At 40.4% G+C, this 13894-nt stretch overlaps 1 protein-coding gene across 1 annotated transcript in view; it reads left to right on the top strand.

Moving 5' to 3' along the window:
- Nucleotides 1–13894, top strand: part of LOC146325665 (plexin-A1-like) — a 401996-nt gene that overhangs the window by 296429 nt on the left and 91673 nt on the right. The window contains exons 13-15 of the mRNA XM_084721796.1: nucleotides 8131–8282; nucleotides 10735–10855; nucleotides 12072–12208. Of these exons, the coding sequence (XP_084577922.1) occupies nucleotides 8131–8282; nucleotides 10735–10855; nucleotides 12072–12208 (410 nt within the window). The remainder of the gene's footprint in view (nucleotides 1–8130; nucleotides 8283–10734; nucleotides 10856–12071; nucleotides 12209–13894) is intronic.

Here is a 13894-nt window from a genome sequence, read left to right as displayed (position 1 = left end):
AAAACAGTTAACAAGGAATGCAGCATCACACTGAATAACACAGCACAAACTGCCATTCAGTCTGAATATCAGGCTATTAGCTGATCAGCTCCAGAGTTTGGTGGTTAGTGGCAGAGACTGTGTTATGCATCCACAAGCATTTGTGGTCCTTGTGTCAGTTGATTCCTAGATCTGTTTGGCTGCTCATGAGGAACAATTATATCTGTTAGCTCTTCTCAGTTGTGTCCTATGACTTGTTAGTTGGTGCTTGAATGTGGTCGTGTTGTATCAGATCACCATCCTCCCAAAACCGCCTGAGGTCTGTTTTCCGCTTTAGGGCGCCTGTGCTTTACATTCCCTCGAGAGTGGTGGTTATGTGCTTGAATGTAGTAGTGTTGTGTCAAATCACTGCAACATGAGTCCAAAGCTGCTTGAGGTCCCATTTCCACACTGTGGCGTCTGCCTGCATGCCCACAGGCTCACTGAGCACTGGTTATCTTGTTATGTGGTGCCATTCTTTTATACTTAGAGAATTTCTGAGGTTCAAATGGAAATCCACTCTCAGATATCACAAGAATAATTTGAAGCTGCAAAAGCATTGCATTCTTTTAGTAGCTAGGAGGTGTAGCGGTCTGGCTCCATCTTCGGTACCACAGTGATTGTATTTCAGATGCATAGCTACAGATCATGATGGGGTTTATTAGAGGGAATCTTATTGCTTATTTAAGTCTCCTTGTTCCATGAAGTATGTACAGCATCTGTGTTTAGTTAGCCAACCAGCACTTTCATTTTCTCCTCAATGCTTCCCCTTCAAAGGTTTTGAGGGATGTTGAGATTTCCTGCTCCACTTCGAGGTCCATCATGATGCGACTGCTGTATGAGGTGGAGGTTTGCACAAAGTATCCTCCAGCTGCCCTACCACAACCTCACCCAGGCTGGTTGGTTAACAAATTCAGTGAATGTGGTGTCACGACTCTATGCATTTAAGGAATCTAAAACACAGGACCAGGAAACACTATTTTTTATATGGGTATCATCTGTGGTACCCCATACTAATGAAGTTACAGAACTACATGTCAAAGTACAAAACCACAGCCTAGTATCACGCTGAAGTGTGTAATAGACCTGCAGGTCCACAAAAGCGGTGGTTCATAACTAGGGAGTTGGGATCCCCAAGGTGGTCATAGGAATCACCAGATGGTTGTGGCAAGCAGCAAGGAATGAGAGCCAGAAAACAGGTCTCAGCAACAACAAGCAAACAACCAAAAATATGGAAAACACAGCTGGTGACAAGAAAAAACTATAAACAAGCATAAAAATGACAATTACCAACATAAATCACCATGTTCTGACCAGAACACTAACAAAAAGCAACATTTGTATTTTGTAACATAATACACCAAACATAACAAACTACTCAGTCTAGCACAAAGCATGATGGGAATAGAGGTCATATTGTAGACTGGGGAATGGTTATTACACTGCATCCCCTGAACCAGTGATACAATTTGCCTTAAATAGATTTTGTAGAGTTTGTTTGTGAGAGTCAAAGCAATGGTGCTCGTGTTTGAGTCTCTCTTGGACAGACAGGGGTTGAGGGTTGCGACCACCATCATGATCAACCAACCTGAAGCTGGTTTTATAGTTTATTACACTGGTATGAACTATGAACCAACACAAAAATGACAATTACCAACATAAACCACCATGTCTGACCAGACATGAACACTAACAAAAAAACAATAACATTTGTATTTTGTGACATAAAATACCAAATATAAATTAGATGAGTGTCAATCTAGCACAGTGCCTGATGGGAAATGAGGTCGTATTTTAGACTGAGGAATAGTTTTAACATTACATCACCTAACTAGCAGTAACATATTTTGCCTTAGAATAGATTTTATATGGTGTGTTTGTAGGAGTCAAAGCCATGGTTTTCGTGTTTGAGTCTCTCAGTCAAACTTCGGGGTCGCAACACCAACCTGATCATTTTTGGGGATTCAGGCTTATAAAGGTTGAGAACCACTGCACTAGAGAATAGTGTATCAGCATCACTTTCACGCAGGTGACTGGCTTTTCTTTCACCTGTGAAACCAAAAGTCACCAAACTACGACCGTCACCTGAAATGTTTTATGCTTATGCAATGCTTTATTTTGAAAGTCTAACCAGACTTTACATATTTCTCATTGATAAGTTGACTGCAGAATAGGAATGCATATAGTTTTCTCATCTGAGGCTAAATCTGACAGTGTCACAGTGGACCAGTGGGCCTATTACACAGCTGATACAGTGAATACGCCTCCAGATATCTAATTAACAAATTAAGAAGGACTTATTTTCTATTGTGCTTTGTCATTACCTGGCCTTTATGCACCAAAGGTGGACTGTTTTTTAATGCTTGCTCTGGGCTCCAATCATGGTTTTTTGTACTTAGATACGTGATAAACTTGTCTATGTTAAAAAGAAAAGCAAAATTTGCAGACGGTCAAAGACATTGCTGGGGGACCTGTAAAAGTGTTTCAGTTATAAAGCCAAAAAAAATTATCAAAGGAGGAGAAAAGAAACAAAATTTGAAGGAGCTACAGCCCGCAGCATCTACACGCGCAGCTGTTGCCAAGTCAACAATATTTGTCTCGTTTACAGGCCCCCCAGCAACACCTTTTAACCATCTTCAAAATGTGGTTTTATGTGTTAAAATACTGCGAAAACATCACCAGTTAAAAATGCAATTTCATACACGACTGTATGAGAGCGAATATGATAATGTCTCTTTAAAGTTGCTCTCATGCATCCAACAGTCTATAATATTCCAATATAAAGTATAAATGCCCAAAGACATGTTTTGCCACAGCCTGGTGACTATTGTTCAGAAGTGGCAGAAGTACAAACATTCTGTAATCAAGAAATAAGTACAGATATTTGTGTTAAGAAAAAAAAAAAAAAGACTGGTAACAGTAGAAGTACAAACTCAACTTATTTATTAAAGTAAAAGTGAAAATGTTCAGGCTGAAATGTACATTTGTACCAGCCTTTCTCTGGTAAAACCTCCCCCTCTTGTCTGCTTCATCTTGTTTAGTCTTTTGTCTCGTTATGTCTGATATAGTTTTTTTTTTTTATCTCTTTACGCGTCTTTAATGTTTTTACTCTTCTTCCATCAACTTTGTCATGTTTTGTCTGTAACGTTTTTTTTTTTTTTATCTTGTTAGATCTTTTACGTTGTTTTTTTTTTGTCTTCTTATATAATTTTCATCTAGTTGTTGTTCTTGATATGCATTAATGGATACACCAAGGACTCGTCATTTCTTTGGGTTGTATTGTTCCATTTAGGTTGAATTGGGAGTCGATGTTTTGAAGGCGGTGTACACTTATGCCAAAAAAATCAATAATTCCTCTCAGATGTATTTAAAGTAAAGTAAGAAGCCTGTTTTGAAAATGTGCAGAGTAGAAGATATTTGTGTTTAGTTGTCGGGAGCAAAAACAAAAAGTAAAAAAAATCTACATAAGTACAGTAACAAAGTATTAAGTTACTTCCCGCCTCTGTTATTCTTTGTGTTTGTGGTGTGATAGCATATTTTACCAAAGTCTTCACTGGTCTCTTTTTCATTCCCCACCTCAGATGATGGTGGTAATCCCTTTTAGCAGCACTCTTCTCTCTCTTTCTCTGTTGCCTCTCTGTCTGTGACTCTGCCAGTGTTTATATCCCAGGGCCTGGTGGGCTTGGTGGCTAGCTGATATTGTGTTTTTGTGGTATCATAGCTCCATTCTTCCAAAAACCATCTGAAGCCCCATTTCCACACCCTGACATCTGTTGTCCATATCGTACCCTAGAGCTTGATGGCTACTCGCTCTGGTCAGTGTTTACCAGCTATTGTGTTTGTGGAACCAAAGTGCCGAGGCTCCACTGGCGCCTGAGGTTCCAATGTGAGTCAGCTTCCAAATAGTAGCAGCATTATCCCCGGCCAGACTGCTCTGCTCTGTCTCCCTCATGGTCTCTTAATGCACTACAGCTACTATTTTGCTTTATAAACCGTTTCCTATAACAGTATGTAAGGTATTTGTTTCAAAACCCAAACACAGAACGCTTGATGCATTCAGACATTATTATGATAATTACATTATTTAAGCTCTTTTCTCTTAACTGTAGATAATATTGCCTGCTTAGAGCTGTGTGGCTGTTGGTGAAGGTCTGTGTTTGTGTGTGTAGTATCTGTAGATGCTGGTGATTTTGCTCCTAACATGTGGGAGCCTCCAAAATAAGGTTTTTCTAGCAGTCTGTCCTACTTTTACTTGGTAGCTTTCTGGCAAGATAAATGTTTAGTTCATGTGGAAGAATAATTTCAGTTTTCAAGGTATCCATGTGCATATTTTTAGCAGGGATCCCCAAATGTTTTCAGCTTCAGACTTAAAAGAGGAATTAAGTGTCTCCTAATCACAGCAATAATCTACTGTGTAACATTAATGTGTGTCATTAAGTTTCTCACAACCTCATAACGGACTTTCACCATCCACTGAAATGCTAGAGGACTTTTAATTTGAAATGGATACAGGAGGTGGTGAGTTGAGTTTCCAGTACAGGGTAAACAGGAGCGATTCAAATGAGGCTTCATGCTAAAATATTGTAGCGACAGCACACATTTCCCACCATGCCTAGACTGAGTAGTTTTTACAGTTAGGCGTTTTATGTTCCAAAGGAATAGTTGGTATGGTGGCCTAATATGTGTGCTGGTTTATGGTTTTAACTGCGGATGCACCTGCATCTGAATACATTATTAGAGAAAGCACAAATAATGTGATGGAAACAGGTATTTTCTTTATCTGAAGTCGCTCATTGCTATCTGGAAAAAGTCAGCTCCATGATTACTTTGGCAGATGTGTCATAACAATCATCAATTTAATGCATCAAGATTATTTCATTCACATGAAAGACATTTTTATATACTTGTAAATTTCTATTTGAAATGCAAAACAGAATCTTTTGATGTGTGCTTAAAAAAAGTTTCTGATTATTCAGTTTTCTGCAGGTGGGGAGGTGGTTGTGGGCTTCAGAAAATCCATAAACTTAGTTTAGCTTAAAATAAAAAGAGGGAGAGATATAGATGTAAAGTGCAGTCTGGGGAAGCAGAAATATATCATCATTAATTATACTCCAGTATTGAATCATATTGATACTTTGTAGTCACAACAGTTGCATTTGCTAATGAATCTTGTGTATAAAACATTTGCCTGAGTTCGTGTGACTTCCTGTATAAACCACGGCCAATGCTGGTCTTCTATCCGAATACAGATACAGATGATTTTGTTGGTTGAACAGATACAGGCTGTTGCTGTTACATTTCTTGGCCCAAGTTCTATTTGCTGTTTTGTTTAATGTTCTTTTTCCCTTTGTTGAATATCACTAAATGTACAGTACTTTTTGTCCCTTATTCTGTCCTGCATGTCAGTGTTCGAGGAAATGCAGTGTGTATTTTAGAGCCAAATGGTCACAGAATAAAAACACATCTGCAACGATTTTAGGTCCCGACCCTAATTTTGGAAATCACTAGATTATGGCATCTTTAAAATTATTCTCATGGCATAATTTTTGTTTATAGAAATATGAGAAGATCCTGGTTAAAATCTCTACCACTGGCAGTTGCCTAAGTTAGACAAATTCAAATTCTACTCATAGAGGCTTTAACTTTTTAAATCGTTGATATGAAATGATACTGGCTTTGAGGCAAAACTTTTAATTTGTACATTCATATTTAAGATTTTCAATTGTCATTATTTAAAATTGTATTTTTTTATTAGATATATTTTCCTTTATTGACCATTGCCATTTTCACTTTAATTTCTTAAACTGAAGCCTTCAGTTTGAATGTTTTCATTTAGACATTTCCATTTTCCACTTTACCATTCCAATTTTCTGTTTTAATTTTCTCCATTTTCCTTTTTAATTGTGTTTCGGGGTAAAATTATGCTCCATATGTTTGGCGGTGCATTACACTAAAGGTTGCATATGAAAACCCCAGACCATCTGGTTACCTTTTTGTGGAGAAAGTCAATGAGTGTTGCTCTTCCCTTTATCAGTGACTGCAGACGAGGTGCCCTTGAGCAAAGCGTTTAACCTCCAGCTGCTCCACTGGTGCATTAGCCAATAGTGTCGCCTTTGGTTCTGAAGCAGGGTGCAGAAGAGTGTTTGAATCTCAGCTGACTTTCTCTCCATGAAAGTTAAAATCTCACGTGTCTGGCAAGATGAATTGTTCATTCCCCAAACTAGTCCACACTGTTGAAATCACCATTTGTCAAGGTCTGTTGTTTGGTGCTGTCTGTGGTGTAATAATAGCACTATGCCTCCATACTGTCGGCCTCCCGAGTTTGCATTTCCACACTGCGCTGTCTGCCCAGCCAGGCACTGCAGGAGAACAGGGCAATGGGCAGATTACACATAATTACCTCGTGATGCTTGTTAGGGATTAGGTTTGTGCGTGCATGTCCGTGCTGTAGTGTATGTGTGTGTGTTTGTGACAGCCACCGTCCATCAGTCACCATATTTGTTTTGTCACACCACACCTGTCCCCGTTACGCGCCATAATCTGGCAAGATAAATCACATTATGGTTCGGCGGCGCGACTGAGCGTTACACCGCTGCAGCCTCGCCGACGAAGCCAAGCCGGCGTAATAAGTTTCAATTAAACCCGTGAGATGATGCCGGTTTGGTCCTGTATGTCAGCACGAGTTGTTTTTTCACCCCCTCTTTATCTCATTTTCATTGTTTTTCAAAGCCAAGAGGGTGATTTTTCTTCATTAAAACTTGAATCACCTGATATGGGCAATTTTGTATGGTGTGCGTGTGTGTTTGTGTGGGTTGGTGACTGTGTGTTGAGTGATTTTATGCATGTGAATGCCTGTTTTTTGTGGAGGTATCCATGCTATGTCATGTTTGGGGGCTATTTTTAGACTTTAAATTAGGTGACAACACATGAAACTGTTGATGTGTGTTCATGCATGTGAGAAAATGTGTCTTAAATGTAAATTGTGCCACTTTTCATGTGGCCGTCCAGTTAGTGCTGATGGAAAATGTTGTTAATTGAAGCAATAAATTCTCTAGGGTGTGTTATACTGACAAAGCTGAGTTCTCCTGCTGCAAAATCTGTTGGTCGATTTGCATCCAGTGATGTTGCAGTTATGTAGCTGGTGTAAAGGAAGAACTAAGCTATTTCAGCTTTGATTTCTAGTCTCCACCTCTGGGTAGCCATATCTGTCACCGATTTTGGGCAACAAAGTGGTTGGTATAGGTTAGGGTGGTGATGTGGCAACATGGGCATCAGAAGCTCATATGGTGCATGTAGACACTGCCAGCATGGCTCTGCAATCAGTGGGGGCTTTTCCACTGGCACTTATGGCTACACCAGCCCAAACTGCGCCATGCTGATTTGCATTTAGCATCCATTAGCAGTTTCAATACACCAAGCTGTGCCGAGTTGTGCCCAAAGTGGGCCACCTCCAGAGAAGAGCCAAAGCGCACCTGACCCACCGGCAGGCTCACTGCAAAACTGTGATGACCCCCCTTCTCTCCCTCAAACAAACATTTGCTGCAAGACTCTACTAGAGTCTGTGCTGGAGAGCAGAGAGAGGAAGAGAGAGAGGCATTTTTAAAAGTCAGTTTTGTAGCTTCTAACTGAATTCCTGTGTGCACTTTCAGATATCGGCTTTATTTTACTGTTTGATGTCATTTACACTGAAGGACAGTCAACAGTTTCCAATTTTGCTGCTTCACAATAAATGCTTTAAATAACAAAATCCCAGGGGGTTCTGTTGTGGAGAATTTATTGAAAATTAAATGTTGATGCTTGACTCTGTTGTAATGGAGTAGAAATTTCTGTCGTGCTAGGCTAACATACTGAGTCAAACTGATTGAAGCCAAATCAGCACATGTGCATGGAAAAAGAGCTCAGGAGAACTTGGCTTTCTTGGTCAACATAGCACATACAGAGTATTGCTTCATCCACCACCAACACTGATTGGACATCCACGTAAAAAGTGTCAAAATCTCCATGTAATGAAGTGGTCAAAGAGGTACAAAATATAAATTCTTTACTGTCTTTTTCTTTCTTTTGTCTCTTTTCTGTACCCTGTTCTCCCTTTCTTCAATCTTCTTATCCCAGTTGTTCCCTGAGACGGGGCCTCGCCAAGGGGGCACCAGGGTGACCATCCTGGGGGAGAACCTCGGTCTGCAGTTCAGAGACATCCAGATGGGCGTCAGGCTGGGAAAGGTGCCCTGTGTGCCTGTTGAAGAGGAGTATGTGAGTGCAGAGAGGTAAGTTAAAAGACTTTGCCAGCCTGCGGGTCTTAAGTGAGACATCAAAGTACACAACTGTTATATCAACATGTATACTCATGTGACATAATGTTGGAAAGCTAAGATTCTTGTCTTTACAGCAATGATATTCAGATAAAAACAGTCTTTTTACACTGGCAAAGGTCCAGTCAATCCAGCCCAGTAAAATTTTGTTCAAAACACTATTTCCATCGATAAATACCCACAAACTGCAGTAACTAGCCAGCAAATGTCAAAGTCTTCCACTTATATCTGTCAAAACTCGAGAGAAGCAATGTTTTAATCTCATGATGGACGCTGCGCTCTTATCTTTTGACTGACACCTCATTGAACCAATAGAAAGAAAGAAAGTACCTGCACATTTTCTCTCTTGTAAAGACAGAGCCACTTGGAACAGATTGTGCAGATGACTGATGCATCATATAGCGAAAGCATATACAGTGTTGGAGCAACATATGCTGCCATCCAGACACTGTCTTTTTCAGGGACACCCCTGCTTATTTCAGCAAGACAATGCAAAGACACATTCTGCACATGCTACAACAGTGTGGCTTATTTATAAAGGCACACAGCGAACAGACTGGCCTGCCTGCCTGCAGTTCAGACCTGTCTCCCACTGAAATTGTGTGGCGCATTATGAAGCACAAAATACGACAACAGAGACCCCTGACTGTTGAGCACCTGAAGTCGAGTATCAAGCGAGAAAAGAAGAAGCCAGACAGAATCCCCAGTCCTGAGTTCCCAAATGCTTACTGAGTGGCGCTTAAAGAAAAGGTGATGTAACACCGTGGTAAACATTCCCCTGTCCAAACTTTTTTTGAAACATGTTGCGGGCATCAAATTCAGAATGAGTTATAAAACAATAAAGTTACTCAGTTTGACATGAAATATCTTGTCTACTCAATTCAATTAAACAGAGATTGAAAAAGATTTGCAAATTACATTTTACACAGTGTCCCAACTTTTTTGGAACTGGGGTTTTAATTCCGTGGGCTCAGACCTATCAAAGGATATGCCTTTGATAGGTGTTTTAGGTTAATTTGGGGGGAGAGGAAAAGATTAACTTAGGACACACCAATACTCATGCAAGCACACGCATAAATACTCAACAACATGCACAGGAAGACATTCACAAACTGTGAAAACTGTGTATGCATGCTCACAAAGCACAGACTCACAAATGAATGCATTTGCAGACACATATAGGCAGCAATTTGTCTCTCTCACAAACGCACACACACACACAGATCTGAGGACATACACACACCAAAGGCAGCAGCAAACAGCACCTCTCTCATCCTGACCAATCAAACACGGGGAAAAATGTCAACCAGTACTCGTGTTTTGTTTTGTGTTTTTTCCTTGTGTAGGTGCCCATGCAGCCACATCCAGCAGCTGAAAAGATAGTGACATCAGGGTTTTTTTTGTGCGCGTGTCTGTAAATTCCATCTGTTGTTCCCCTCCATTACTTCCAACATATGCTCTTTCCTTTATTTTTCTCATCCCTCCATCCTGACATTTACTCCTCTGCAGGGTCCTACACGGCTGAGGAATTGAGTTCACGCAGATCAAACAATCTCTCTGTAGTGCAGTTAGTTGGGAAATGATGCATGTTGAGATAGAGGGCATCTCTATTCAAATATTACACACACATGAGTTATTTTACACATTATTCCTGAGGTCCCAGCAGCAGTTTAAACATGTCTAGGATGTGTTTTCTCCTTCCTATAGTCTTCCTGCATTTTTTTTTTTTTTTTGCTCTGTCATCGCTCCTGCAACACAGATTCAGATCTATTTTGTTAGGTATTTTGGCGCAGTGTATGATGCATACAGGACAGGATATGACAGGAATTGGGGAGACAGAGTGGGGGAATGACATGCAGCACAGGGCCGTGGGTGGGAGTCGAACCCACAGCTGCTGCAGAGGACTCACAGCCTCCGTACATGGGGCGCTTGAGCTATCCAGACACCCCGTGAAAACTGTATTAAGCCACAATTTGCTCCATCAAATCAATCAGCATCAATTTGAAGCTGCATTTGATGATTTTATGGTATGTGTTAGCACTTCATTTAAATATTCCTGCAGCTGTTAGTAGAATTAAAAATGTTAAGATAAAACTTAAAAAGATTGACTAGAATAACAACAACCTGATCCTGACTCCTGGCACTTGAACACTGACTTTGCAAGCCCTCACCCTCGGATCCATTCATTTTAAATTTGAAAACCTGTTCAACCAGTTATTGAGTAATTATATGTTGTTTGCCTCTTATTTTTGTCCACTTTGACTCTGACAAAGACACACTAGTGTTGAAATGTTTGCACAATTAAAGGCTGTGAATTAATCAGTGTGCTCCAGTCCCTTTTGTTCTCTTACCCTGACCTCTTACTCTCTGCTTTTGTCCATTAATCCTTTTGACTTTCCATCCACAGAATAGTGTGTCTGCTGAATGACGCCACAAGCTACAGGGTGCAGGAAGCTCAGGTAGAGGTGTGTGTGAGAGACTGCGTCAACGACTACAGAGCTCTGTCGCCCAGGCCATTCACCTTCGTGGTAAGGATGATACAAGATAGGGCTCTTTGGTTAGATAAGTTGTTCATATTCACTGTCTTTAAAAGTAAAGGACACCATGTCTCCACCTTTTCTCACTGTACAAACATGAAGCCAAAATATCCTGGTTATGGCCAGTTAATTAAAGCCAAACTTAAAATTCAAATTAACACTTTTACAAACATGAGCAGGATAAGAACTATAATGACAGAAACCATCTGTACTTTGATTAAGTTTTGCTTATGTCCCATTTTCCAACATGGAGGAGACAGGATTGATAACCCATCCTGCAGCCAGCCACCAGGGGGCTTCACTTTTCGGGAGCTGTCATATTATATATGAAGTCTCTAAAAAAGTTGTTCCCTACTTGTCAAATGCGAATGTTTTGTCACGTCCCCGAAGCGACTCATACAGACACACATGGTTTTATGAGCCGCACCAAGCTTTTGACGTAATATAAAGAAGAAGTCTGCATCTGGAGAAGGTGGGGTTGATGGATGGCTCAAACAAACACAGGACTTTGACTTTTTTTTAACCCCCATGAAAATCAAAACATCATTAAAGGTTTCAAGCTAAATAACGTTGCATGCACTACGCAAGGTCATGTGACCTGCCTAATGCCTAATGTTTCGCAACCCCAAACGCAGTCTTGTCCTAAACCTACCCAAACTGCGACCATTTCATGCTGTTAACCACGTGTGAAAAAATGCTCTCTGGCAGCGTCTCACACAGCCACTGCTGAGTGCCTTGTGCATCAGAATGAGACACGGGGGCATTGGGACGAGCTGGGGTGAGAACAGGTCATCAACGACTCTGCTTTGATGAAAGAGCTCCGATTTTAATAAAGAAAGTCAAAATGCAGTGTAACTCCTAATTTGTATTATAGACTTGTTTTCATGTCATCTTATTTATGCTTTTCTTTTTTTTGCATAAATCTTGTGTACCATACGATAGAACCTTTTTTAATGAGGAATCCTCTTGCTGATTTCTGTCATTTTCAAAATTACAGTGGTACAATAGGTGTATTGAACTCACAGATCAAAACAAGGTTTTGTAATTGATCGAATCATAATTTAGTTAAACGATGCAAGTGATAATGTATAATTGTGTTTTTATGACTATTTAAGTTCTGTGTTCTTTGATGTATTTGTGACTCTGAATGATGCCTTTGCAGCACTGTTTATATTACCTGAAAGAATTTTTTGCCCCTCTTCTCCAGACTCCATTCTTCACCCGTATCCAGCCATCTCAGGGGCCCATTTCTGGCGGCACCAGGGTCACCATTGAGGGCAGCTACCTCAACGCAGGCAGCTACGTGTCTGTCAGCATCGGGCCGCAGCCCTGCTACTTTAAAAAGTAAGTTAAACCCAAAAAAAAGAAAAAAAAATCAGTCTAAATTAAATAGTAATTGTCCCTGTGGGGAAATTGGACCGATCACAGCAGAGGAGAATAGGATTTAGATAAGAATACCACAAAAAAAGAGTACTTAAGATAGTAAAACAAATTCATAATTATGACTTAAGGGAGTGTAGATAATACATGAAGTGAATAAATAAAGATAAAGGAAATATGTGCATAAATAAACTCACCCTGGTAAAAGATTTGTTTGTGTGCTGTGCAAAGATGCCATTATCATAAAGATATTACATGCACATGTAAGCATGTAATCGGTGTGTCAGGTTAGGATTTTGTGTGTGCAGGATCATGAATGTTTGTGTTTAGGTGTGTGTGCATGCTTGTTGCTTGCAGACACACAGTATCTCTTTGTCTGCCTTCACACAGGCTTTTCTCTAATCTAGTGCACAAAAAAAAAAATCCAAACTATCACCACAGTTGCTTGCATGTCAAATGCATGGATTAGCCCCTCATAGCTAATCTCTATTGAAGCAACTATATGCTAGCTTTGATGTCACAGCAGTCACTCTGATGCTGCAGCGTCCTCGTGGTTAATCCAACAGATTCCACTCCACCACAACTGTTCGCTGCTCACCTCAGCTCCGTCTTTATCTGTCACACCGTAACTGTGTGACTGTGTTTGACGACGTCTTGTGAAGGTTGCTGGGGCATGTGTTCTTGTGAATGGGGTTGCCATGGTTACAGGCCAAAGGGACTTGGGAGAGTGGATATTGTAGATTCTCCCTCTGTTTTTCTCGCTCTCGCACACACTCAGGCACAATAGAATGTGCAACACTACATTAAAGTGTATACACGCAAGCACGCATGCACACACACACACACACACACACACACACACACACACAGACACACACACCGCTTCTGTGAAGTCATGGCCCAGAAAAGCAGCCACCACTCAACTGTGCTAAATACATATTAGATAATGTAGCTACTGGGGACTACACTCAAGACTGCAATTGAAAATGTTATTTTGCCTATGGGACATGCAAGCATGGACACACACACACACACACACACACACACACACACACACACACGCACACGTGCACACACATTTTCCATCCCTCCCCCAGTGTTTGTGACTGGTGGCAATGATCCTTGTCAGTGCACCAATCACAGCAGGTGTAAACTTCATTAAGCATGACTTCACTTCTCTGTTTTGGTTTCTATGTTCTTCTCTTCCTCCCTTCTACGCTAAACATGTCACATATATTTTAATATCAAAGAAACACCATAGAAGAAGAGTTGCACTAGTCGTTGCATACAGTTTTGTTATTGTTATTTCACATCCTGTGCAAATGTGGACATGTACTACAAAAAAAGTCATCTTAAAACTTAAGGGGATAGTTTGGGTTTTTTGAGTTGGCTTCAAAAATCAAAAACATATTTTCTCCTCGTTTGTGGTGCTTTTTTTCCATCTAGATATTTTTGGTGTGAATTGCAGAATTTTGGAGATATCGGGCATAGAAATGTCTGCCTTCTCGCCAGTGTAATGGGACGAAATGGCACTCATTTTGGGTTGTTAAAAGCACCAAAATGACATGCTTGAAAAATTCAAAATCAGTGTCTCCAAAAATCATGACCCATTTACTCAAGATGATCCACAGACCTTGTTCTGAAAGAAGA

Source organism: Lutjanus erythropterus, chromosome 6 (genome assembly GCF_056507025.1).
Source record: "Lutjanus erythropterus isolate fLutEry1 chromosome 6, fLutEry1.hap2, whole genome shotgun sequence".
Lineage (NCBI taxonomy): Eukaryota > Metazoa > Chordata > Actinopteri > Lutjaniformes > Lutjanidae > Lutjanus > Lutjanus erythropterus.
This window is presented reverse-complemented; position numbering and strand designations above follow the sequence as displayed.